Source organism: Balaenoptera physalus, assembly GCF_965194825.1.
Source record: "Balaenoptera physalus genome assembly, chromosome: 13".
In the NCBI taxonomy this organism is placed as follows: domain Eukaryota; kingdom Metazoa; phylum Chordata; class Mammalia; order Artiodactyla; family Balaenopteridae; genus Balaenoptera; species Balaenoptera physalus.
In genome coordinates this window covers 84,396,505-84,422,969 of record NC_138892.1, presented here as the reverse complement: position 1 = coordinate 84,422,969, position 26,465 = coordinate 84,396,505, and the positions used below count along the sequence as shown (strand labels likewise).

At 35.6% G+C, this 26,465-nt stretch overlaps 1 protein-coding gene across 6 annotated transcripts in view; it reads left to right on the top strand.

Annotated features, from left to right (window-relative positions):
- CCDC91 (coiled-coil domain containing 91) overlaps positions 1-26,465 on the top strand; it is a gene marked incomplete at its 5' end in the record, with an annotated part of 407,914 nt that overhangs the window by 349,978 nt on the left and 31,471 nt on the right. For 5 of the 6 annotated variants that reach the window (XM_082419788.1, XM_082419787.1, XM_082419786.1 and 2 more), the window contains one exon: positions 11,177-12,280. The exons of the other annotated variant lie outside the window; for it this stretch is intronic. In XM_082419788.1, the coding sequence (XP_082275914.1) occupies positions 11,177-11,287 (111 nt within the window). In that variant the 3' untranslated portion in view covers positions 11,288-12,280. Of the gene's footprint in view, positions 1-11,176; positions 12,281-26,465 lie in introns of those variants that run through there. 6 annotated transcript variants of the gene reach the window in all.

Sequence of the window (26,465 nt, the reverse complement as noted above, 5' to 3'; positions counted from 1 at the left end):
GGCCTGTCGCCAGCCGCTCGGTGAGCCTGGAAGCAGCTTCTTCCCCTGCGGGACTTTGAGCTCCTGCAGCCCAGCCACAGCTTCATCGCAAGCCCTCAATGGGGACCACGTGTGAGAGGCACTCAGGCTGCACCCAGTTTCCTGACCCACAAAAGTGGGGCGACCATAAATATTTGTTGTTTTTTGTTTTAAACCACTAGGTTTGGGGTGATTTGTTACACAGTAATTGGTAACTAATACAACACATAAGGAGGTTCACCTGTGCATAGCAGGTAATAATAGTAACACTGTTCTCAAAACAAGAGAAGATCAGACTTGATCCAGGACTGTTAATTTTGCCATGTAAATCAACTTCAATATATGTGTGCAGAGAGCTCAGAAATAAGCCTTGTGTTCAGTTCTTTGCATGCTTTTGTAGATTGAAACATAAAAGGCAAAATATATCAGTTATCTGAGAATTTTAAGATAGCACAGGAAGACAAGAACCCAAGAGGTCATGTAATTCTTTCTCCTACTTCAAAATGAGGTGAAATTTAAATTGCTGAAAATCAAAACAAAAGAGTCCTACAGAGAGTAATTGGCAGATATTGTTCCTTGGATTGACACAAAAAAATTGCTAAAATCTTTAAAACTTGATGAAAATACAAGAGTTTGTGTTTGTTGTACTTGAACAATTTGTTACTTAACAGTATTTGTTTGGGATTTTTATGTTATTTAATTTACAAAAGGCCATCCTATAGATTGCAATATTTGCACTAACCAAGGTCTTAAAAAAATGTAGAACAAGGCTATTCATGGTTTGGGAGCATGTAACAAATTTTATTAAAAACTTTATGTGGAATGTCATATTAAAATCAGTTAGTCTGTCTTGCCAGAATCAATCCATTTTTTATTTGAGATAAATTCTTGCCATTGAACTCTAGAAAGTAGGATATGGAACTTATTAATAGGTAAATACAACCTTATGGATCAGAGCCCTAAGATGGGATTACTGTGCAATTACTATTCTACTATACAATTTTAGTTACCTTTTCTTTTGTTCTAAAATTTTCCTAAATCTGTGGTGTTTAAAAATGTATTGGAAATTGTCTGAATTAGGAGTAAAGCAGTTGTTACCAGAATTATATTCTTTTCAAATTTATTAAACCTCACATATGGAAGTTTATACTAGAAAGTCTAGTGTCTACATTCACTCGCTACCACAGTGCATCCTTTTCTGGCCAACTGCTGTTGCTTAACTTATAAGATCGAATAAGATTGTATTCCAAGGTGGTATGCCTGCACATTAAGGTCTGGAATACATATTGGTTTATGCTGCCCAGATGATTTAGTGAAGAGCAAAAATGAGTATTCCCATTTCCCAGTGGATTCTATGGTAGTTTGGGATAAAAAAGCAGAACTGCCCAAATATGTAGAACTTATTTTAGATGATTCAAAAACAGAGAATTGACTTACCCTAAGACATCTTAAAACAAAAACAAAGCAAAACTCACAGTTCTTTAGTTGTGGCCAATGGGGTTTAAGACTCTTTATACCCGTTTTTCATTTACTCTAAAAGAGCATCTGTAATTCATCTTGTGCTTGGTGGAAAGTTACACAACTTCTTTATATGTTGATATTTTTTAACTAAATAGTCAGATAGACTTGAAATATATTTCAAAGTTGAAAAAGTTTCTCAAAGAGAATAGGAGATGTGAACTCTGGAGTGAGAGTCTTCATGGGCCGTGATGGCCTGTGAATGTTTTGGTAAAGAGGTCAGGTCTACATTTTCAGAAGTTCAGGTCGAGGCAACTGGCACTGCCTTAGTTCAAATCACTCTCCTGATCATGTTGAATCTTTTAGAGTTAGAGTCATTCTCAACATGTATTTATATCACTATTATCCTCAAGTTGGTTCAAAGTCTCTTCCAACATGATTTACAATAATGACATAGTTATATTCCCAGAGAGGGGATGTTCTATCTCAACTTCAGCTTTATATACAATATATCCCTCTTGCGGTCAAATTTACTTCTCTGCAAATATAAAGAAAAGAGTATTTATTACTTATCTGAAAATATAAAGACTGTTTTAAAAGAGAAACTCTTTATGGTTGGTATACCCGTAATAAGACAGATACTATAGAACTTCCATTAATGCTACAGTAATATTACAGATAAGTCTAAATTTTCTTAGGCTGAAATGCAGAATTTGAGGATACAGGATAAAGGTAAAGATGGTGGTATTTAAAGCAAAAATGTTTAGATGTCACAATAAAAATAATCACCACTCAAGAATAACAATCATCTTCAAGTCTGTCAGTCCTTATTGTTTGTTCATGAAACGAAGCAGCCCATTATGAGTATGTATGCATATTAAGTTTTAAAATTGATTCATAATCTACTTCCGTCATGGCTGCATTGAGAGAAATGATAGTTATATCATCTCACCCAGAATGGTTGTCAGCACCTTTCTGGTCATAGTGCTGGTACTCTAGGGATGAATCTTATCTGTCCGTTGTCAAATGTCCATTGTCAAAATGGGAGGGCACAGAATCTACTTGATACCTAGTAGGATTTATTAAGCAAAGATAAACTCAGGCTAATACTCTTAAATGTATTTTGAAGAAGTATATTTTGTAAGTGTAGGAGGACATATTAGGTTTGTGAAATTGGTCTGTTAACAACTCAGTGTATCAGTTTTCCACAACTGTAAAATGTAGATGTTAGACTAAGCAGTCTCAAAATCTCTTACCAGTAAAATTCCATGATTATTTATTAAGGAGAAACTGAACCAGTATAATATTCTCCCTATATATACAGTTTGTTTTTAGTCTAGGGGAGTTCTCAAGAAAAATTGATTTGTGGTGTATTTTCCAAAGAATGCTTTACACACACACACAATTCCAAGGTTTAAAACCTTGAGAAACATTACCTGTGCTATAGCCATTTTGGCAATTCACAATGCTTATTATTAGCACAAAAGCTATATACAAGTATAAAAGGAACCTTTTTTATCCTGCGTTTCCAAAATTCCCTCCAGTTCATCATAACTCAATAAATGGCACCATCATTCTAAGAATCACCTTTTACTTCTCTTTTCCTTTCATCCATACTTCTAATCCATCAGCAACTCAAGTTGGTCCTATCTAAAAGTATATTTTAAACCTGACCTGCTGTTTAAGCCTCTACTGCCAACAGTCTGATTAACTTTACATTTTCCCCAGACCGAAAGTCTCCTAACTGGGTTTTCTTCTTCTACTCTTGCCCCCCAACCATCTCTTGTCCCCAGTACAAGTGTGATTGTCGTCGTTGTTGTGGCCGTGCTGCGCGGTTTGCAGGATCTCAGTGCCCCGACCAGGGACTGAACCCAGGCCATGGCGGTGAGAGCGCCGAGTCCTAGCCACGAGGCCACCAGAGAACTCCCTACAAGTGTGATATTTTTCAAACACAGAGTATGGTCACACTCTTGCTCAAAACTCTCCAGAGTCTTCCGATGACCTGTAGCGCCCTTCCCGCTCTGGCCGCTGTCTGCTTCTCTGATCTTCTCTCCTACCAGTACCCCCATCACCTTGCTCATTTTGCTCCTGTCTTCTTTATTTATTGCCAGTCCTTATTCAAGCCAAGTCTGAACCCACATTTTGGACTTTTCTCTTGTGGTTTCATCTGCCTTGTAACTTTCTTTCCTGATGCTTTGGTGTGGTTGGTTTTCTCTAATCATCCCACCCAAAAGATGTCCCCTCTGTCTCTGTCAAATCCTTTACCCTACTTCGTTATTTTTTATAATACTGATCTCCACCTGAAGAATATTAATTTGTCTCCTCAAACTAAAATATGAACTAAAGTAAACTGTAAACTGTAAAGTATATAAGAGCAGAGAATTGTTTTCTTCACCACTATATTTCTCTAGTGCCTGAAACAGTGCCTGACACATAGTAGGTACTGAATAAATATTGAATAAATAAGTGAATGAAAGAATATATGAATACTCCTAAACTCCACTAAATTCGGACCTCCTTCCTCAGTGTCACTAAACGGTCTTTGTTCCTGCTAATCTGCTTTCCTAGAATTTCTTCCACATCTTGCTCCTCTTTAAGAAGACACTCTTGGGGCTTCCCTGGTGGCACAGTGGTTGAGAATCTGCCTGCTAATGCAGGGGACACAGGTTCGAGCCCTGGTCTGGGAAGATCCCACATGCCGCAGAGCAGCTGGGCCCGTGAGCCACAACTACTGAGCCTGCGCGTCTGGAGCCTGTGCTCCTCAACGAGAGGCCACGATAGTGAGAGGCCCGCGCACTGCGATGAAGAGTGGCCCCTGCTCGCCGCAACTAGAGAAAGCCCTCGCACAGAAACGAAGACCCAACACAGCCAAAAATAAATAAATTAATTAATTAATTAATTTTTTAAAAAAAAGAAGACACTCTTGGTACTCTGTTCCAGTCCTCTTCAAATCCTGCTCAACCTCTGTGACATTTTCTCTGCTACATTCTCCCACAATGATCTCTCCCCCATTCTGACCTTCCACTGGACTCAGTCTTTATTGTATATATCATCACATAATTGTTCTTTAATGATTGTGTATGTCTCTTCAAAAAGATGATACACTTCTTAAGGACAAGGCCACTATATGTATACTTTTGGGGGGCTCAGAGCAATAATGCACAAATAGTGTCAGTCTTAACTTTGTTACTGGTCAGCTGATTGACCAATCAATCAGTGGATTGGCTCAATCTCAAGCATGTAAATGAAACAGCTTGAGGATGTGTGTGTATGTGTGGGGGATGCATATAAAGTCAGAAAAATAAAGGCATTCATACCCAAGCAGCACTGTTAAAAGGGCAGCGTTGCAATAAAAACTGAAGAACTATTCCACTTCTTATCAGAAGGTAAATAGTCCTTCTTACCTAATGTGATGATATCAACTGGGAAATCTGCCTGAGTAATTACAGTTCCGCATCATCATACTTGACCTTTCTTCAATGCCCACGAAAGAGCTTGTTAGTGAATGTGAAAATGGAATCCATTAAACATTTTACTAAGCATAAAACATATGTTTATGAGTAATTTTCTATCAATTGATTTGCTGGATATCTCTTTTTAAGCATAAGTTTAAAATATGTAGGAGGGCAGGTTGGAAAAGTAACAGTCATAAAGGTAGGCCTAATATTTTCACATCTTCTGGTATATCTTATCGGTGAAAGCCCAGAAGATATTGAAATCACAATTAGTACTGTGTATTTAATATTTAATATATATATTAAATATATATATACATATATTTTACATACATATATATATTCAAAAACAATGTATCAGATTTTCTGGGATATAAACAGTGTTCTTAACAGTCCCATTAAAATAAGCCTTTTTTTTTTTTTGTAGCTGAATTTGAATTTTGCTCTCTTGACCAGTATGAGTTCACCATGCATCATATTGTGCGTTGGTGATAGGAAATAAAAGCCAAGGTCTAGAGATGTTTTGTTTTTCTTTTTCTTTTGCTATGGCATGAAATACTAATGGAAAGGTAAATCTAATACAGGAAATTATTGGAAAGCCATGTCTTCTTTTTACCCCCTAAGCTTAATATTAACTTTTAATAAGTAGTATGTATGCTTCTAAATGGTTTTCAGCAGTATGCTAGCAAACTGAAGAGATGACAAAGAGGGAGAAAAAGATTTATAAAGCCCAGGTGTCTTTCAGAAGCCTCAGAATTTCCAGTTTCTTTTTTCAGGTATCTGAAAGAGCTGAACAGCAGCTGAAGCAACAGTAAATAGAAGGGAAAACAAAGCAGTTAGAGCTACACTGTTACGAAGAGATTGTAAATCCTACAGCCAGTGTTTGCTGCCGCTACTCTGGACATAACATTGTCAGCATGAAGTCACAGAATACAAATCTTTGATTCACTTTGAGATGAAAGCCACAAAAACAGAACTAAGTCCCACTCTTCAAGGGTACAAAAAGAATATTTTGCCAAAATTCTTCTTGCCTCAATAAAGGATAATAAGGTCATGCCTAATAAAACTGAAACTGTTGAAATTCAGGAATTCGCCAAGAACATCAGTTTGATGTACTTGTTTCAGAGAGAGGAATTGTCCCTGAACTATAAGAGAAAGGTCTCAAGTGTCCCCCTCATAGACGTGATCTTACATACCATGCCCAGAAAGCACCCGCCAAATTGGAATCTTAGATCTGAAATGGCCCAATTTATCTTCTTCCTCACAGAGTGTCAGTCACCTTCTTGCTCATTAAAGTGTTGAACTCCTGATTATTTAATGGATTCTTCTCTTCAGACAGTTCTGGGAAGACATGGGGAAAGATGTGAAGTTTAGCTACCTAAACCCAAAGTCAGTACATCCATCATCTTATGGTTTCTAGTTCCAGGGTGACCTTTAACACAAACAAGAGAAGGGAAGTGCTTGGTATGTTTAAATCGAAATCTCTGAAACTTTTTTGTCCTTGTACATATCCTTGCTTTTTAAGAAATTACAGGATATTCATTCTGATGCATAACCCAGAGGATTGTTACTTAACAACAGTTGCAGGTTGATTGCTAGTTTGTGCAGTTATGAGTTTGTGCTATACGCTATCAAAAGGAGAAGTTTCTCCTCTATCTAACATTCATATATTCTAAGATATTAAATCAATTTTGTTTTTAATTGAATTCCTGATTGTTTGGGGTGGGGCTTCTAAAAGACTTTGAATTATTATATCTAATGTATGTGTGTGTGTGTGTATATATATATATATGTATGTTATGAACCATAATAGTAAAACAAACCCCCATGAAGCCACCTCCAAAATGAATCAACATATTTCATCCTGATTCCATCTTCCAAATACAACTATCCTCAGGGTTTTTTTTTTAATAAATTTATTTATTAATTTATTATTTATTTTTGGCTGCATTGGGTCTTTGTTTCTTCGCCCCTTGGAGGGAGGGGACGGGGGGGCGCTACTTTACATTGCGGTTGCGCGGGCTTCTCATTGCCGTGGCTTCTCTTGTTGCGGAGCACGGGCTCTAGGCACGCGAGCTTCAGTAGTTGTGGCTCCTGGGCTCTAGAGCACAGGCTCAGTAGTTGTGGCACATGGGCCTACTTGCTCCACGGCATGTGGGATCCTCCCGGACCAGGGCTTGAACCCTTGTCCCCTGCACTGGCAAGTGTATTCTTAACCACTGCACCACCAGGGAAGTCCTATCCTCAGTTTTGATTGCATAATATCCTTGGCCTTAAAAAGAAAAGTTATATTGCCTATTGATGTAACTCAAAATAATATACTTTTAAATTTTGCTTGGTTTTTGCATTTTATGAAAAAAGGGGTATTGAACTATCTGTAGTCTGATTGCTTCCTTTTTAAATTCAGTTTTATTACAAGTGTTTATTAATTTATATTTTTCTGAAATATTTGATGGTATGGTTGGTAATATGGTAGGTAATATGTGATATATTAAAATTTATTATACAGTTGTAGTAATTAAGACAGCATATATTTGCATAGGGATAGGTGAATTGTCTATGGAGTTAGACTAGGGAGCCTGAAGACAGATTCATGCATATGTGGAAACCTGATTTATGACAGAAGTAGCATTGCAGATGACATATTTTTTGGCTCAAGCAGTTTCTGTAAGATATGCTAGCATAGGTATACAGAGGTCTGTGTTGATAGGTGTTCATTACAGCATTGATTATAATAGCAAAAGATTAGGAACAATTCAAATGTCTATCAATAGAATAATTTTTAAATAAGTAATAAAATAATCCATTATATAAAATTATAAATATACAGTGGACAACTATGCAACTGTTTAAAAAGAAAACAGGGAAAACTGGTCCTCCCATACACTACAGATGGGACTGATAAATTGGTACTCTCACTCTGGAAAGCAACTTGGTAATAACTATCACAGTTTAAAATATGCAAGTCCTAACAGACAACCCAATTAAAAAATGGGCAGAAGAACTGAATGGACATTTTTCCAAAGAGGAAATGCAGATGGCCAACAGGCACATGAAAAGATGCTCGACATCGCTAATCATCAGGGAAATGCAAATCGAAACCACAATGAGATATCACCTCACATCTGTCAGAATGGCTGTCATCAGAAAGAACAGAACTTACTAATGTTGACGAGGATGTGGAGAAAAGTGAACCCTCCTACACTGTTGGTGGGAATGTAAATCGGTGCAGCCACTGTGGAAAACAATATGGAGGTTTCTCAAAAAACTAAAAATAGAACTACCATATGACCCAGCAATTCCACAGGTGGGTATATAACCAAAAACACAAAAACACTAATTCAGAAAGATACATGTACCCCAATGTTCATTGCAACACTATTTACAATTGCCAAGGTATGGAAGCAACCTAAGTGTCCATCAACAGGTGATGGATAAAGAAGATGTGGTATGTATGTGTATATATATACACAATGGAATATTGCTCAGCCATAAAAATGAATGAAATTTTGCCATTTGCAGCAACATGGATGGACTTGGAGGGCATTATGCTAAATGAAATAAATCAGACAATGAAAGACAAATATTGTATAATATCACTTATATGTGGAATCTAAAAAATAAACTAGTGAATAAAACAAAAAAAGAAGCAGACTCACAGATATAAAAAACAAACTAGTGGTTACCAGTGGAGAGAGAGAAGCGGGGAGGGACAATGTAGGCGTAGAACTAAAAAAAAAGGGTTATTACGGGATTATATGAAATCATCTGTGTGAAACTTTGAAATTATAAAGTACTATAGAATTTAAAGAATCTTTCATTCAATACAAAATAAAATAAATAATTAAAAGAAGCACTGAACATGAATGGATGAAGAGGGGTGACTGGCTAGGTATCTAATCAAAAGGCTGGCTTTCCCCATCTAGAATGTTGCGGATTACTCCGTGGATTCTGGAACACTGAAAACAACAACTGCACAGACAGTAAAAATGAATTACAAATACTTTGGCATCTAAGAGAGAAGTATGTGTCTAATCAGTCCATTGACTAATATTTTTATGTTAATTACCTAGAAGTGTCAGAAATTTTACTTTTTTTCTTAGTGAGATATTTTTTCATTAATTTCATTTATTCTTCACATGTTTACTGACGGCCTTGTGTATTGAACCTCTGCTTTTTGTCTTGCTCTTCTCCTAGTCTATTCTTCATACAGCGCCCATGTGAACATATGGTTGAACATATGTTCAACCACAGTTATATCACATTATATTATTTTTGCATCTAAAAAAATAAATAAAATAAAATATACAAATCTTATGATGTATAAATTCCATGTATTAGAATCTGTCCAAGAGAAACCCTTGGACAACTTCTGAAGGGAGTGCACTCAGATTGTAAATTTCCTTGTTGCTTCATAAACAAGACAAAATTGGAATAAACTTACATGTCTATCAATGGGAAAGCGGCTAAATAAATCATGGAATGCAGTCAAGCAATTTCTTGAAAATGAAATAGGAAAATTTTCCAGTAATGACAGTGAAACAAAGTGATTATGTGAACCCTGCCATAGTTAACAATTACAAGATCTGGACCAAATATTTTTTAAAAACCTGTCTTTAAATGCTTGAAAACACCCAAAGTAGACAGAGACCACTAGGAATGGACTGGACCAAGGTGTTGGTATACCCTTCTGTACTATTTGAATTTGAACCAAGTGCAAAATAATTTTATAAAACCGCAAATAATTAGATTTCAATCTGTTTTATGTGTATTAAAATGAAACATTAAAAAATTCAACTTTAGTCTCCTACATAGCTTTTAAATTAGGTTAAGCATGTTTTTACTTTTAGAATTAAAAGTGCATCTATCATTTCCTAGTAGATTGCCTTGCTCTATTCGGGTTAAGTATTTATTGATTCAGTCAATCTCAGCAAATATCTATTGAATGTCGAACATGTGGCCAAGCCCTCTTCTACATGCTGGGGTATGATAGTCAGCAAGACAGACAACTCTCTGCTCACCTGAGGTTTATCTTGTAATGAACCGTCTTATTTGATAGAGACTTGTAAGCAGAAGGTATATATTCACCTAAAGGTATCATCTGAGAGAGGAAAAAAAAAAAAAAACCCATGTGAGAAAAGGATAAGCAGGAATCTTACTTCTTTATGTACATTAAAATCCCAAAATATTAGAATTGAAGGGAGTCTTAGTAGTTTTCAATCTTTTTACATGAGGATTTTGCTAAATATAATATATTTTTTTGATTAATTCTTAGGGTACTTCAAAATTTTAATCTTTCATTTTTTCAGTCATTTTGAATTCAATGGATTATGGATGTGTAATTTAATAGAGAATTCTTGTTTGGATTTGTCTTTTTTCTTTTATATTGGGGGGAGCATGTAGGAGGAATAGTCAACTTTTACATAAATATGACAGGTATGTATCATGAAATGGAATTTATTTGGCTTTCTTTTGAGTTCTTCCGTTCTTCTATAACCTGTAGGTAATGTGTTGTCGTTGTTTATTTTTACACAATGAGCAATTTCTTAGGGCAGAAGAGTTAGAAACCCTTTTTTGATGTATCCAATAATCCTTGCCATCCAGAAAGTTCTTTGTTATATGACTTTTATTACTAAACCTCTATAGTTTTGTTCACTGTATTTGTTATTGATACACTAAAACAATCCTAATAAAAAATCTCTAACTCAACAGGAAAACCAAGTCAAATTTGTTTCAACAATATCACATGTTTCTTAAAATAAACCTTTCCCAAGAACTTTCTCTAATTTCAGGAAATTGTTTATATCCTCACTTATCCTTTGTCCCAGTTAAACTCTATGCATGGAGTAATTATGCTGTTTTTCTATACCATGTTTTTCTTCTGTTTTTTGCATCTGTTATATTTTTATGATATTTGTGGATGTCTAGTCTTTATATTCATTAAGAACTGGTATTTTTATATACTATTTTATATTATCTGAAATCACTCTGATCAGATTTATGGTATTTCTCCAATAACTGAATACCAACATCAATTATAAAATTGTAATGATTATCATCTCATCTTAGATGATAGGCCAGAAATAGTGACTACACTGTCTCGGAGTTTAAAGCACTATTCGATTTTCTAAATCATCATCTGAAAAGGTTTCTCTAGTGGGCTTCTGTAGCATAATATTCTTTAGCCCTCAACTAAGTATATTCTTTTTCTCTTTCTCTCTCTCTCTCTTTAAAAAAATCAACAGCTTGATCAAGTCATCCGCCAAAGAAGCCTGTCCAGTTTGGAACTGTTCCTCTCTTGTGCTCAGAAACAGTTAAGTGCTTTAATAGCTACGGAACCAGTTGACATTGAATAAAGAGAACGTGACAAGCTAACCCACACTGGCAATGGATAAATCATTAGACCTCTAAAATACATGCTGTGAATTATAAAGATGCTTTTGTTTTCTTTCCAAACCTTGGAAAATTGATTTCCACTTCAAGGATAAACCAAAACAGTATTTAGAAGAACTACAAGAGATCTAATTTATTTTCTTTTGTTTTCTCCTTTACATTTACTATTATTTTATTAGCAGTAGTAGTAGCAGCAACAAAAAGTATGATGTGACCCCAAAACCATTGAAAATCACCAGATTACCAAAAGTTAATTAAGTAAACTTTGTAGCCTCTGGTGCCCTGTTACATTGTATTTGGCAAAAATAGTAAATATTTTTTACTTATTGTTTCACAATGACTTGATAAGATTCTAGGATGTCATCATACATTTATTTGATTTTGAGGATAGAAACAGCATGGTTTTCAACATCACCTATTTATCTATATAACTTATATATGAAACACTGATATGACAGAGAATTATTCTGATATTACCAAACCTCTTTTCTGTAGTGGGATCTATGTATTTTCATTGGTAACAATTAACAACACTAAAGATTATTAAATTAATTCAACTTTGATCTGATGTACCATTTAAAGGAATATATGTGTTTAATGTGCTTATTTCTTTTTTTCAAAGTCACTATGAATCAATAAAATCGTTTTTCTTATGAATCATACCATGAACTTAATCTCTAGAAAGAGAATATAACTTAGCCATGTATAGGGATTCGGGTTCAAATATAAGAGATGTGAAATACTTTCCCAGTACTTCAGAAGGTACTTAATTCATGAGCAGCGTGCTTCAATGTGAAATCATGAGTTTTGTTTTGTTTTTTTCAAACATCAAAACTAAAATATCATTACAAATGTATACAAACCTTCTGTCTTGTTTTCTGAAATGCTCCTACTTTCATAGGCTTTGTACTTTTCTGAGAATTTCTCAGTGTAATAAAAAAGAGCTTCAAATCTTATTTGGTTATTATTATTTTTTAATACTTAAAAAAAATTAATTATTTTAAAAAAGTTTTTTCTTACTCAAACTTCTACACCCATGGATGATGATATTTTTAATTTATACCTTCCCCTAAATATTATAATAATATTTGTCAAGAATCTTTAAATGTTAATGAATACTTAGTTTTCTCTTACAAATTTAAATAAGAAATTAAAGCAAGCAGGCCACTGACTTGAAATGCAGCATAGTTAAAAAGGGGGAAAAGGGCTTTTAATTCAGGAACAAGCCAATAACATAATGTTATGGTCACATTTAAAATCAGTTGACTCTGTCATCAAATTTTAAATGATAGGATATTTTACAAGTTACTCAGATATGATTTAGATGAAAATGAAGCATAGCAGGTCACTGAAACTAAGATCCAGAAAATTGTAGAACTATCAAGAGTATATAATAATCTACACCTCTCTTTCTACCCCTACCAGCACAGAATGGATTTTTCTTCTTCCATTTGGGGTTACATTAGTCTGTGCTATTGACATAGAGCAATTGTGGTCTGAAGTAATTTGGAACAGATCGACACTGATCAGCCTGTGAATACTTGAGGAACACCACCATGCACAATAATAAATTCTTAGATTGCTAAAATACTTTTTTCCCATGGAGTTATCCGTAACGATAACTGAGAATAATCATCTGAACATAAAACTATTTGATACATTAATCCTTCCAAACTGAATTAGCTAATAATCTATTTCAGTGATGTTCAAGTTATAGATTTCCACATTTAGAACTGTATTCTGATTTTGTCCTAGTTATCACAAGGACATAAACCATCTCAGGTAGCATTCACTAAGAGAATTAGATGATTAAGCATTGTGCTGTGCCCAAAGATAAGAGATTTTCCCTGAAATGTGAGCCCGAAGTGTCAAAGTAGTCAAATGTTTTGTATCTAAAACTTTCCCCTCCTATTGTATGGTTTCCTTAACTCTCTTTATATAGCATTTTCTACCTTTATGTTTAGGTGAATAAGGCACCATTCTGAAAGACTAAAGGTAAGAGAGGAATTCTGTTTTTTGAATGACAAAGCCACTGTCAAACTGTGACTATTTTTAGTAGCATGCTTGAGGGTTCATTATTAGAATAGTTATTTCCTCAAAAAAAAATGAGTATCTGCTTTGAGCCAACTATTTTCACATGTTACCTCAACACCCCTGTGAAGTTAAAATAACCTTGTTAAGGAGATTCGATGTTAGTGAATATTTGATGTTTAATTGCCCTTGATGACCAGGTAGAGTTGGGCTTCAACCCCAGAGCTTTCAACAGGCAGTTTTACTCTTTCTAGTACCCTGGAGATACCTAATAGTCTCTCCATAAGAAATTATCTGGAAATTTTTATCCCATGTAGTCATCAGATATTTTAATCTTTAAAGAAGGAGGCTAGCCCCCTCTTATAAGCCTAATTGGAATTCTAACCCTGCCACATTCTAACTGTAGAACATTGGACAAGTTGCCTAACCAATTTGAGTCTCTGTTTTCTCGTTTTTGAGGTGAAAATAGTGATTTTTATAGGCTTTTTGTGAAAATTAACCTTGTAAAATGCCCCATAGAGTAGACCTCACTGGCGTGGCCACCAGTTCACAATAAGCCCCCTTTCTCTGGGAACTGCCTACAAAATACAGGTGCAGTTGCCCACAAACAACTGGCCAAACAATATTATTCTGCCCCTCTAACGTTGACTGGCTAATCCACAGGTGAAGACCACATTGGCCTCCTGTGAAGAGTCATGTGCTGAGATACTTCAACTATTTTACCCTAGGGGGCCAGACATGAACTCTGCTTCTGAGGTCAGAAGTCCCCTGATCGCTGCCTTTCCTGAGTCTTGGATTCTTTGAGCTACCCAAATATTCTTCCAATATGCCAGTTGGAAGAATACTTTTTTCCCTTAAGCCAGCCAGAGCCAGTTTCTATTACATGCAACCAAAAACGTATTAACCGAGGCAATCCAGCACAGAGCCCAGCGCATAATCCCTGGATACCCAGCACTTGTAAATTCTTCATTTCCTCCACCATGCTAATCCTCATCCAAAATGGGAATACTCTTTGCTTTATTTTTAAGGAATGTTAAAAATATAACTGAACCAAAGCCCCTATTGTCTAATAAAGCCAAGTAAATCACAGAGACCTAAAACTGTGAACAAACAGTGCCCTATTTAGAAGTTCTCTGTCGTTCAGAATCTGGAGTAGAGGTTTAAACCCAGCCTCGCTAAATGCTGATTCATGTTGCAGTTCAGTGGAGCCTTACTCAGTGATTGCTTTGAAATCAAAACCAGAACAATGTCCCTATGATTGATATTATTCTGCATTGAGTCAGGTAGTTTTTTTCTGATAGTTAAACTGACTGGAATCAGGAAATGCTATATATGCTTTAAAGAATGATAAAAAACAAAAGAATTATTCATTCGCTGAATTTAAAAAAACAGTCTTTGCATGATAAATCCTGAATAAGAAAAAAAAAAAAACCCTATGTAAAAACCTGGAAAACATTTATGAAACTCCAAGAGAAAAACGAGAGTTATTGAATCCAAGCACTTATCCCCTAGTCTGCTGTTTACATACCAGTAAACAACTCTGCTGTGTCTCTGAAGACTACTAACAGGAAGCAGAAAGCCAAAATAAATTAATAGTTCTTAGGTTGGGAATTGGATTCATGTGATCTCACTGAAAATATAACTTTTGTCAAAAATTTATCTCTGATGAGATTAAATACTAATTAACTGATAAAATTCAGTTGTGCCTTTGATGAAAAAATATTGTTTGATTTTGGAAGGTATGTGTTGGCATTCTCAAAATTATAAAACAGAAACAAATTTTAGGCTATTGGGAGAGATTGACCTTGGAAATGGTACAGTATTTATCTTAGACAGTGAAAACCAGTGTATACTAAGAAACATAATCATTTAAGAACAATGGTAACAGCTACAGCAACAAACTGTCAAAGAACAGCACCACCCTCCCAGCTCTATATGAAGATATTCAGGGATTGTTTGCTTTTTATGAAGATTCCTTTTCTGGAAGGTTCCAAACTATGTTGCTTTTCAGTAAATCTTCATCAATTAAAAAAAAAAAAAGCCAACGTGTTCTGAATCCACAGGCCACTTACTCGTGGGCATCACCAACATCATCATAGTAAGTGGGCAGAAGCAATATATGAAAACTCCCAGCTGTGACTGCCAGAATTTTTTTAAGCCAGACAAAACTAAAACCGTTCCCTTTATTTCACTGAAAAATAAACACAGTTCCATACACCAAATCTGCCATAATGCAGGGGCTCCTTGGGCATCAATCATTGGTCTATATAAATAGAAGGAAAAGAGCTGGTAAAATTTTCTTTGCTCTCACCTAGTTTTCTGGTTTCTCTTGCCAGAACCATCCATTCTCAACAAGCTGATCTGCTTTAAATTCTACTTCCTCCCACCCTGGGCACTGCACACTAGACTTTTCCTGTGCAGTACGTGTGGAGTTAAATAATAGTTTGTGTTAATTGCCATTTATAATTAATAAGCTGTGCTCTTATTTGTTTATATATATCTCTTCCTGAAGGAAGAGCCCACATCTGTCTTGTTTATTATATTCCGAAGGCATTTCCTAGTACCTAGCCTGTGTGTGGACTTAGTGTATAATAGTGAGTCCATAAATAGTTGAATCAATCAATCATTCCACTTGTAATATAATAAATCAACTAATCCTGAGCTAATAGAGTCTGACTACTAATTTAAAGGATTAGCTAAAATTGCTGTGTTTCTAAATGAGGTTCTATAAGAAAGTTAAAAAACTGTCATAAAACAATAACCAGCCTTCTGAGCACTTTAAAATGAGTCTGCATTTCCAAATGCTACTAGGATGACTAAATCATAGCTACTAGAATGCTACTAAATTTATGTGCTACCCAAATTTACAATATCCTCTAAGAGTGTAAGTAGGGAAGGATATATGGCAAATTATATATATGTGAAACAATTTCTTATGGTACCAAAAGATACCTGGCCTCCCAGTGAGTTTGCTGTAGGGTAAATATTAGACTCACTGGTCCATCAGGTTTCAGCTACAATAGGAGGGAGGAAGAAAGTTTGGAGATGAGATTGTATGCATAGGGTTTTGGAATCAAAAATAGGAGATCCAGAGGGCCCAGTAGGAGCTGTGGGTGAGGAGAGGAGAGGGTTTGGGATTGGGTCAGATCAGGGAATATTCAGAGCAATGTGGTGTGAGAGTCCTGGTGATAACAGATGCCGAAGGATACTGATGGCCTTTTAAAATCCAATTCTGACTCCCAATTGTTATGCAAACTGGTCTTGTATTTTTGAGAAATACACAGAGATGAAGAAACAAACTCATTCAAAAGGTAGGAAAACTTGACTCAGTCCTGGCAAAGATTCAGTTCTCAGAAGTCTGGAAGCTGATTTTAAAAGAAATAAACTGAAGCCACAGAATGTACAAATCACTGACTTCAACACAGCTCAGACACTGAAGCAGATTATAGAAAATGTTTTGTGGCAAGATGTATATGTAATGAATTTTGAGAGCTTGCTCTTTTGTGTAGGTATTCTTTTCTAAAAATGTTAGGACCACCGGACACTGTGGAAAGCACTACCTTTATGAAACATAATTTTCCTGTAATTTTTTAAACCTTTCTTTTTGCCTGCTTTCCATAACTGCTAAAATTATAAATGTTTATAGATTTATAAAAATGTTTAGCAGTGATTCAAGTAGTAAAACTTTAGTAATTGTCTAACACACTTTATTTTTCTTATAATTTTTTTCTTTCTCTCATAATGCAGGGAATAGACTTTTATACTTTGTATCAAATCAAAACTGACATGTTGGCAGCAGTTACATAAAATGAGATAAACTAGGTAGAAATATCAAATCAGATTCTTTTAGGCTTGGAACCAGTCTGTAGGTTCCAAGTAATCCAGATAAGCAGCTACAGTTATTGATGAGTGAGACATATTCTCTTTTATGTGAATTAAATTCTTTCAAAGTGTCACAGTGATTCTACCTAATATAAACCCTTGGTTATGCTGGCAGTTCCCCACATGAAGAATTCTTGTGCTCAGGAATGTGTTTTATCTCTATTCCTTAGAATTTGAAATGCATATTCTGTATTATAGATGTTAAGTAATCTACCTGGGAAGCCTGAAAATTCTACATAACCTATAATGCAGTGTTATGTAGACCTCAACCTTAAATGTAATGGCGCTGGTGCCCTCACTTTTTTATTCTCTCTTTCTATGTGATTTCTTCTGATTCCACAGCTTTACATACTCTCCATATGCTAAAGACCACTGACTTTAAGTCCAAAGTCCTATATTCAGCTGCCTACCCTATATTTCCACTTAGATGTGGTACCTAACATGTCAAAAGCAGTGCTCTTCATCGCCACCTTACCTCTGCCAACCAGAGCTCTTTCTCTGTCTTTTCTAATATTTCCCATCTCAACGAATATATCATCCTTCTCCATTTCTCTCTTTTTCTCTCTCTCACTCCCTACTTCAAATTCAGTCCTGTCAGCTTTACTCCAAGACTTATCCTGAATCCATCTACTTTTTTCCATTCACTCTCATGACTACCTCCCTGACCAAAGCCTTTGTCATCTCTTGCCTAGACTTGAAATAGTCTGCTCAGTGAGCCCTTGTTTCCATTCTTGCTCCCAAAAAAATCAATTCTCCACATTACAGCTAATGATTTCCTAAAACCTAAATATATTGAACCAACTAATGTCTCTATGGGAAAATGCATTCATAATTTCACTTTGGATGCTAGGAACATATACAACGTAGTAGGAATAGATTCAAGTCATTGGTGGTGGTTTCAGTCATTGGGGCAGGGTTGCTAACAGGATCAAGTGCAACCGGTAAATGTATGACTGGGCTGAGGAAAAGGAGAAAGTTGGTAAATCAATGGTTAAGAGACCTGCAAGTGTGCAATGGGTATGTATATACTCTTTTGGGATCCAGCTGGTTCCTTTTCACATCCTTTTCTTCTGTATGGCTTAAGCTTTGACCTGCCTGCTTCTCTACTATTACTTACTTTTATCTACCAGAGTATTCCTCCTTGAAGGTTTACCGTGGGACAGAATTCAACATTATAAATATCCACAATCTCTTAGATAATCCCTTCAAGATTGGTTAGGAATTTTATGCACAGAGGTGGGAAAAGTGGAAGTAAAATTTTCATCCAGAATTGTGTGTACTACAAAAGAATATGTAGCTTCAGGCCATTCTGGGCGTTTTCTGACTGAGCTAGCCCTGGCTTGGGATATGAAGGACCAATATTTTCTCACCTTCATTAGCCTTCTTCTAGGGAAGAGAGAGGCTTCTCAGCCCTCATGAAAACTTTGTTCTCTCCTCTTCCTGCCATGCGGCACCACCAATCCTACCATTATAGTGGACACTGACAAATCAGGTAAGAAGCTTCAGTAAGATGGGGGTGGGGTTGGAAGAAAGGGGGAGATAGCAAAATCCAAGAATTCGCAAACAGGAGCACCCTGTCCTTTTATGAATAGCTGTTCTAATTATGATATATTCAATTGACTAACAGAAATGCTTGAGAGGTGGAATGTATCAGGTACCCCTGGGGCAGTCAAGCTTGCTTCAACAAGCTGAGATCACTATCAGGTAGCCATGATTCTTTCCTCTATGAAATAGAAAACATGGGACCATATAAGACCACAAGGTTGGAGCAACTCCATGAAATAATTTATGTCAAAACAAGGAGTTTTGGGCATAGATGATCTTCACTCTTAAATTTTGTGTTATAAGTATTTTTGCATACTTCTTTCTCTTAAAGAATGAAAAAATAAGAGGAAGCCTGTATCTTTAGTTTGCTCAATGAGAAAGAAAAATTGTAATTGGATACCCTTACTGTCAATCATTTAGCAATGCTTCTGGATAGAAATAAGGGAAACTTTCTGTATATGCATTGTGTAATATGATAACCACTAGCTATATGGGGCTGTTGAACTCTTGAAATGTGGCTAGTGTGACTGAGGAAACTAATTTTTAAATTTTATTTAATTGTAATTTAAATTTATATAGCCACATGTGACTAGTAACTACCATATTGTAGATTTTGAATCTATGAATATCCTTGCCAGGGAAAAAGCAGTGACCAGGTTTATTACCCCTGATCTTTAACACAGTCATATTTGTTCCCTTCCACCATTCTTAAGATTAGTGTGGAGAGTAAGGAGGTCATGAGTACAAATGCGTGTGAAACTCTCTAAGGAAAGGTATCTTGCCAGCAGAAAGCTGAGAAGACAGTGCTATTGATAGTTAATGTTATCATGACTAAAGAGTAAAAGACCTAATAAATCAGGATAACCCTCTGACTAATGTATGACTCTTAGAGCTAGGAACATTTGTAGTTGAGTGCTTGCAAAGAAAAGAGATTTCTCTGATCTTTGGCCAAAACTTTTCAAAAAATCAGAAATTCATCTCCTAAATTTGAGGAAATACTTTAAATTTAGTCTTGGTTTGCTTTTGAGAGGGACCTGGAGAATCAATATAACTTTAATTTTGAAAATTAAGCAGAAATTGAATAACCTCATTATTCAGTTAATTCAGAATAATTCAATTTATTTATTATTCAGAATTGAATAATAAGGATTCAGACTTCCAAAATGGATTTTTAATTAATAAAAAATAATGTCTAATTAGTTATGAGTCTTCAAAAATATTTTATTTACACTGTCTCCCAATAATTGAATTTGTTGAGAAATATCTTTTCATTTAAAAAACGTGTTGAGCTCCTACTATGTGTCATGTATTGTGCTAGACATATACAACTAGTTAATGCTCTTAACGGTTCTTTTTAAGAAGAGGAAACTAAGGCTGAGAGCGGGTCAGTAACTCGCCAGTGATCACTGCTTTCCAAGCACTGCTTCATAAGGTATGAAGCTGGGTTCCAACCCACGTTTACCTGATGCCAAAGTCCATGCTTTTCAGAAGGGGAAACATTTTCTTCCGCCAGTTACGTTCACCTATTTTATTTAACCTAGCCACTCAGTCTGTTTGGATTCACTTTTGTGATGTATCCCCCACCAAAGGATGCTGATGATCTTAAAGAATTTACAAATTCCAGGCTCAGCTTCTTGGCAACCAGGTTATTCTGAGTGATGCATCGCCAAACCTGCACTAAACCCTGTAGCTTATTGGAGTGTTAGGGTTTCTGCTGATGGGGCAGAGTTGTGGGAAAATCATTTCCCTTCTAAGCCAAATTCCATTTAATTGCCATTGTTTACCTGGTGGGAAAAGATTTACATTCCACAGCTCAGACAAATCAATACTGCTTAATACTGTGATTTAACTTGGAGTTAACACTAGCTAAATGACAAGAATGCCTGGCTGGAATATAAAGTCAAGACATCAACTACTACACTATTGGCTAATATAACTTAACAATAAAGATTCTTCCAAAAGACTAATCTTCTCCCAAGCTCTAATCAATTCTTAAGGGAAATCATCAGTCCAAATCAATAATAACTTGATGGTGTGATGAGCATTATAACCTTACATTTTCAGAGAAGAAAATAGAAATGGCTTGACTAACGTAATTTAATTCTAAGTCTTAGTCATAGAGCACAACACAGAGCCAAGAATCACTAGCTCCTTTCCTCAAATTTTACCTATTATTTGAAATTGATACAGCTCACCAGTGATATTAACATCAGAAATTACATCACATCTTAAGTAATTTGGAAATACATGATAAGAGGATTGTTTCCATTGCAAAACTTTACTGAGAAGATTTTTATTGTTCCCTTTCATAATTTATCACAGTTTATTCAGGATGGAGCCAGTTTATTCAGGATGGAGCCGGGTTCAAGACTCATGTCCATCATTTACCAGCTTAGTATTTAACCTCCCTTGTGCCTCAGTTTCCTCAGTTTTAGACAATAAAACTCACATCATAAGCTTGTTAGATTAATACATGTAAAACCATTAAAATAATGTCTGGCCCACAGTTCAGAGTTTATGTTCTGTATTCATAAAGAATAAAGTTGCTGTTTACATTATCTTTAAAATTTTTCATTATCATTTTTGTTAATATTTTTCATATTGATAGAATGTCATTTTTTAGCTTTTAAGAATACTTTTGTTATATTGATTCATTTGTTCAGATTGATGGTTTTTCTCTTCTGTCAAACCATGTCTTAATTTATTTGAAACACATTTATGATCTGTCATGTTTCAGCCAGATGTCCCATTAGCTTCTAAGTAAGCTTAGAATTCTGTAAAACATCTTCAGAGAGGGCGTATAATAATGCTTTACGGAATGATTTGTTTTTCCAGTGGCGGCAAAAATTTTGAGAATTCTAAAATGCTCTTTCCTTCAACAGTTATCTAAAGTTAAGCCCTGAGCATCTGACCTCCATGCAACCTCTGTATTTCACTGTTGTGATTGTCTCAGGTATGTTTACCTTCAACAGACCTAGTCCCCTAATCTCTTTCTCCTGCTCCTCCGCCAGTCTGCTGCATTCCTGTCTGCTGTGAAGAGTGGTGACAAATACTAATCTGAACTAGACCACAGTCGCATGAAGTCAGATGGAGGACTTGGCCTTGTATCAAACCTTAAAGCAGAGGGGAAGGGTGGAAATGCTGTCTTGTAAATAGCAAGCCACCCAGTGCGTAAGCCCTGAAAACATGTAAATAACACTACATCTCATATGCTTTATTTCTCAATTTTGTCATGCTACCTTTGCCAGATAGTTTAACTGAGTATGATTTGCAATGTTATTTCATTGAACATTTTTTGACAATTTGAGTACAGCTCTGAATGTAGTATTAAATCCTCTTCTGGCTCAGCAGATTGCAAAATTGCACGCTCTGTCTACACATCAAATCCTAGGTCTGGAGGGGAATTCAGACTTGACCTAGTGCAGCACATCCAGAAAACACTGCATTCGAGCTCTCTCATAGCATATGGTATTTCAAGCTATCCTAAATGACATCTTTACAAGAAGATTAATTATATTATTACAGACTTTCACACAAAGGTTAAAATTAAGCTTGGCTTCCATTTCTTATAAATTCATACAATTTTTTCTTCTTGTTCAAGGATCTCTAGCCAACTCCAATGGCTGGACCAGTAAGTTTAATCACACTTCTGTGACTAGGAAGAAACTAAATATCATAAATTATGTTAACAATTTAGTTCTAAATTCTTTGTGTCAGCTTTATGTGTCAGGTTTGGGATTGGTCAATTTTTTTAATCCATCAGGGATCCAGTGTTGCAAAAGTCCCAAAGAAAAGCTATTCTGAAGAATTCTCAGAGAATCAACTCAATTCTGGCAACTCTTTTATAGAGATTTTGGGATGACCAGAAACTACACTGGCACAATACTTAAAGCTTTGGCCTAACATGAATTTAAATTATAATTACATTATAATATTCTCTAAGAATTCCGTAAGAAAAAAATTGTATATGGTCAAAGGAAGGAAAAATTGCTTTAATCAAAGTCCCAATGATTGAATAGCATATATTCAGTAACAGAATGAAGATTTACCTCAAAACCATTGGGCCTTCTATCCTCACAGTTTCTATTATTATTTAGAATTGTTTTTCAGCTATAAGTTGACAAAGATAGATTGCTTTAAAATTTTAGCTATATGGCGTTTTAAAGTTCTTTTAAAATAAATTCACATTGATTTTAAACTTAGCTTTAGTTAGATTTTTAATATGTGCTCAAATTGCAGAATTCTTCATAATCAACATCTAATATCTGTTCATTTCATTTATGATTAAGTAGTCTCTTCATCAATTTATTTATTTTTTAAAAATTATTTTCCCCTCTTAAAAGAAACTTATTGCTTTGTTATGTGTTTGCTTGGAAATCATTCAAACTGTAGAGACTTCTGGTCTTATTCTCTCCAGTTCTTCTCTGTTTCTGGGACAGAGGGTGGATCGTATTTCCCTAAACCGTGGCAGTTAGATGGGGCAGCGCTATGATACTAATGGATGATGAGCAGAACTGAAGTGTGTCATGTCCAAGCCAAAACATTCAGTTACTGCTGCCAGACTCACCAGCCCAAAGCTCTCTCCCCCTGCTGGGGGACAGTGGAAGAGACATTGTGTTGAGATTGTGGAGGTACAAGATCAAAACAGCCTACATCACTGAGTTGCTTCAAGAAGGACAGTTGGCTTGGAGGGTCTCCTATATCCACATATGGTTTTAATTGAATGAGAAATAAACCTTTTTTTGGCATGTCAAGTCGCTGAGATCTGGGAGTTTTCTATTATTGCAGCATAAACCTGATCTATCTTAATATAACTAGACAAGATAAAAGAAAACTCAGGAGGAAATCTAACTTCCCTGAGAATCTTACTGAGACCTACTTAGACCTTGTTGTCCCAAAGAAGGTCAATCGACTTCCACAACAATGAATGTTGGTTTAGTGTCTAATGTTTGTAGTCACTACACAAGATACCTGGGATACAAAGATGGTGAGGATACAACCCCTTGCCTTCAGATTGCTATAAAAGTACTTCCTGGGATGATGTCGAGCTATTCAAAATCGGGAAATTTTACTGAAAACATTTTTCTTACCAAAAAAATTCTTAATCTGAAAATGGCACATGTGCACACACACACACATATATTGTGTGTATGCATCATACATTGTTATGCATTCAGTCTGCATGAATGTTATACATATATGTGTATGTATGCATTTGAAGGGGTGGGGGAGAGAGAGAAAGATACAAGGCACCACATTCTTCAGTTGCTCTTTCACTAAATTCCAAAATCCAGACAGAATAAATTTGTAATCAGTGTAGTTGTGGTCTACCTGACACTGCCTTGCACAGAATAAAAATGGCTCCCTGATAAAATGGAAATCACATATTTCATTTCCAGCCAGTCTGTAACTGGTCATTTTTTTTGTTTGTTTGTTTTCTTTTGCACAATGGGTCAAAGTAGTCTGAAATGAATTAGTGCCATAAGAAAAAAATATATATAGATAGATAGATAGATAGATAGATTTTTTTTTTTACCATTACATCGTATTTACACTTAGTTGCAGTTTTTTGTACTAAATCAAATGTAGATTTTTATTGAATTACTGTTAATGCCAAAGAACTGCTGTTCAGTCAAATAGCTGTTTCATGGTTGCACCTTAGCTTGCCTCTGGCCTACCTGTGCCACTGGGTGCTGACATACCCTTCATATATCACAAGAGTGAAGACACTAATTTATGGAAAATCTGGGCTTAGTTTTTCTTCATTTAGTTGAATAATCCAGTTCTTGAAATTATCAGTAATAAAGAGATAATTATGATTAACATTTCTACCCACCTTTTCATAACTAAGGGTTTCTTTTAACATATATTTCAGCCCTACAATATAATGGTGTTCTTATATCACATGTTAGAAAAGTAAGACTAATTAGCTTATCTAAGACACACAGTTATCAAGTGAACAAACTACCATCCAAACTCAGGTCTGTGCTCTGATAACATATGTCAGCACATTTTTTAATATAAAAAATCCTTTTTGCAAATATTCCTTTTATAAAATATTCCTTTTTAAACCACAAGGATTCAAAACTCCAGACTGCTCTTAGAATTACCTAAATAATCTCTAACAGCATTTCTAGAGGGGTAGTCGTGGGTCACCTGCATCATAGTCAGCTGGGGTGCTTGCTAAAATGCAGATTTCTGGTCTCCTACCTAAACTTTGTGAATCAGAATCTTCTAAAGAACATTTCAGAAATTTTCATTTTTAACTTATTTTCCAGATGACTCTAATATACAGTAAAGTTTGAGAACTGCTGAAACATACTTACAATCATTATTCCCAAGCAACTGGGAGACTCTCAACCCTTACAGAAGTGACTCCAATTTTATCAAAAGAACACCTCAATAAGGCCCTTTATGTTTGACCACGTCACCCATGTCAAGAATCTAAGGTGTGAATTCAGTTTAGCTAATAGTAGGAGCCAAGGAGATGCAGTGTTAACCAAAGAGCAAGGGGTAATGAGAGGAGTACTTTTTCTTAATTTGGAGAGTAATTTGAAGAAACACTGAACATAAACATACTAACGCATTAATTTAAAATATGACATTGAATGCTGGCTTTAGGAAATATAAAAAAGGCCAAAATTTATAAATTTGGAGGCTTATGCTAAAGAAAAATTTGAATATAAAAATGAAAATGAAGGAAGTGGTTGGGGGTGGAGAAGTTAAGCAAGAGGTTGTCTGTTGCTGGATGGAGAGAAGAGAAACAGAGACAAGTAGAGGGTGTGAAGAGCAGCATTTGAAAACAAAACACAATCTTTACACACATTCTTTTAACCCAAGGTTAAGTGGTGGTATCCTGTTTTGCAGTTTCAGAATTTGAGTCACAGAGAAGTCCCATGAATTGCCAAAGTTCAATCGGTTAGTCAATGGCAGAACCAACCCAACCATACTCCAGTGACTCCAAACCCACTGCTTTTCCACCTAATCATATTACATTTTCTTTTGTTTTAAGCCTTCCAACTAGTTTTCAGTCCATCTGAGGATATTGTGTCTGTCTGAGTCAATATGAACTAATATGGCAGAGCTTTGGGTAAGCACGTTAGCATTTTTGAACATTTCTTGCAATTTTTCCCCCTTTGGAATAATCACAGACTGTTGTGTTTTAATTATAGTGACTTTTAGGATGCTCCAGATTTCTTCCAAACAGTTGGCTTTTGTATTTTCTTCTTCTACCTTTCATCTTAAGTTTTCTAAACTCTTCTGTATCCCAGTGAAATTTTTCCTTAAGAAGAAACCCTAAGTGATATATAGTCCACCTGAGTGGCATGGCGGAGGAGGACACAAATTAGCTCCACTGAATACTAGGTGTAAATGCTTTCAGGTAGCTCTTCTTAGTTGAAAGCGGTATAAAGCAATACTCTTTTTCCAAGCCATCTGGAGGCAACTTACTGGCAAAGAACAACGTGGTCTACATAAAAGTAATAATTCTGATTTCCATATGTCATCTGCATGTTGCACTACTCTGTAAATTATGCATAGAAACAGAAATTAGGAAAAGGAAGCAGCTCTGCAATGTGCTGTGATTAAAGAATCACCAAGCATCACCTTACTGGGCTGGTAGTTAGGATCTATGTTTGTTTATTTTTAAAAAAATATACAGGTGTAATGGAATGGCTCCTCCTA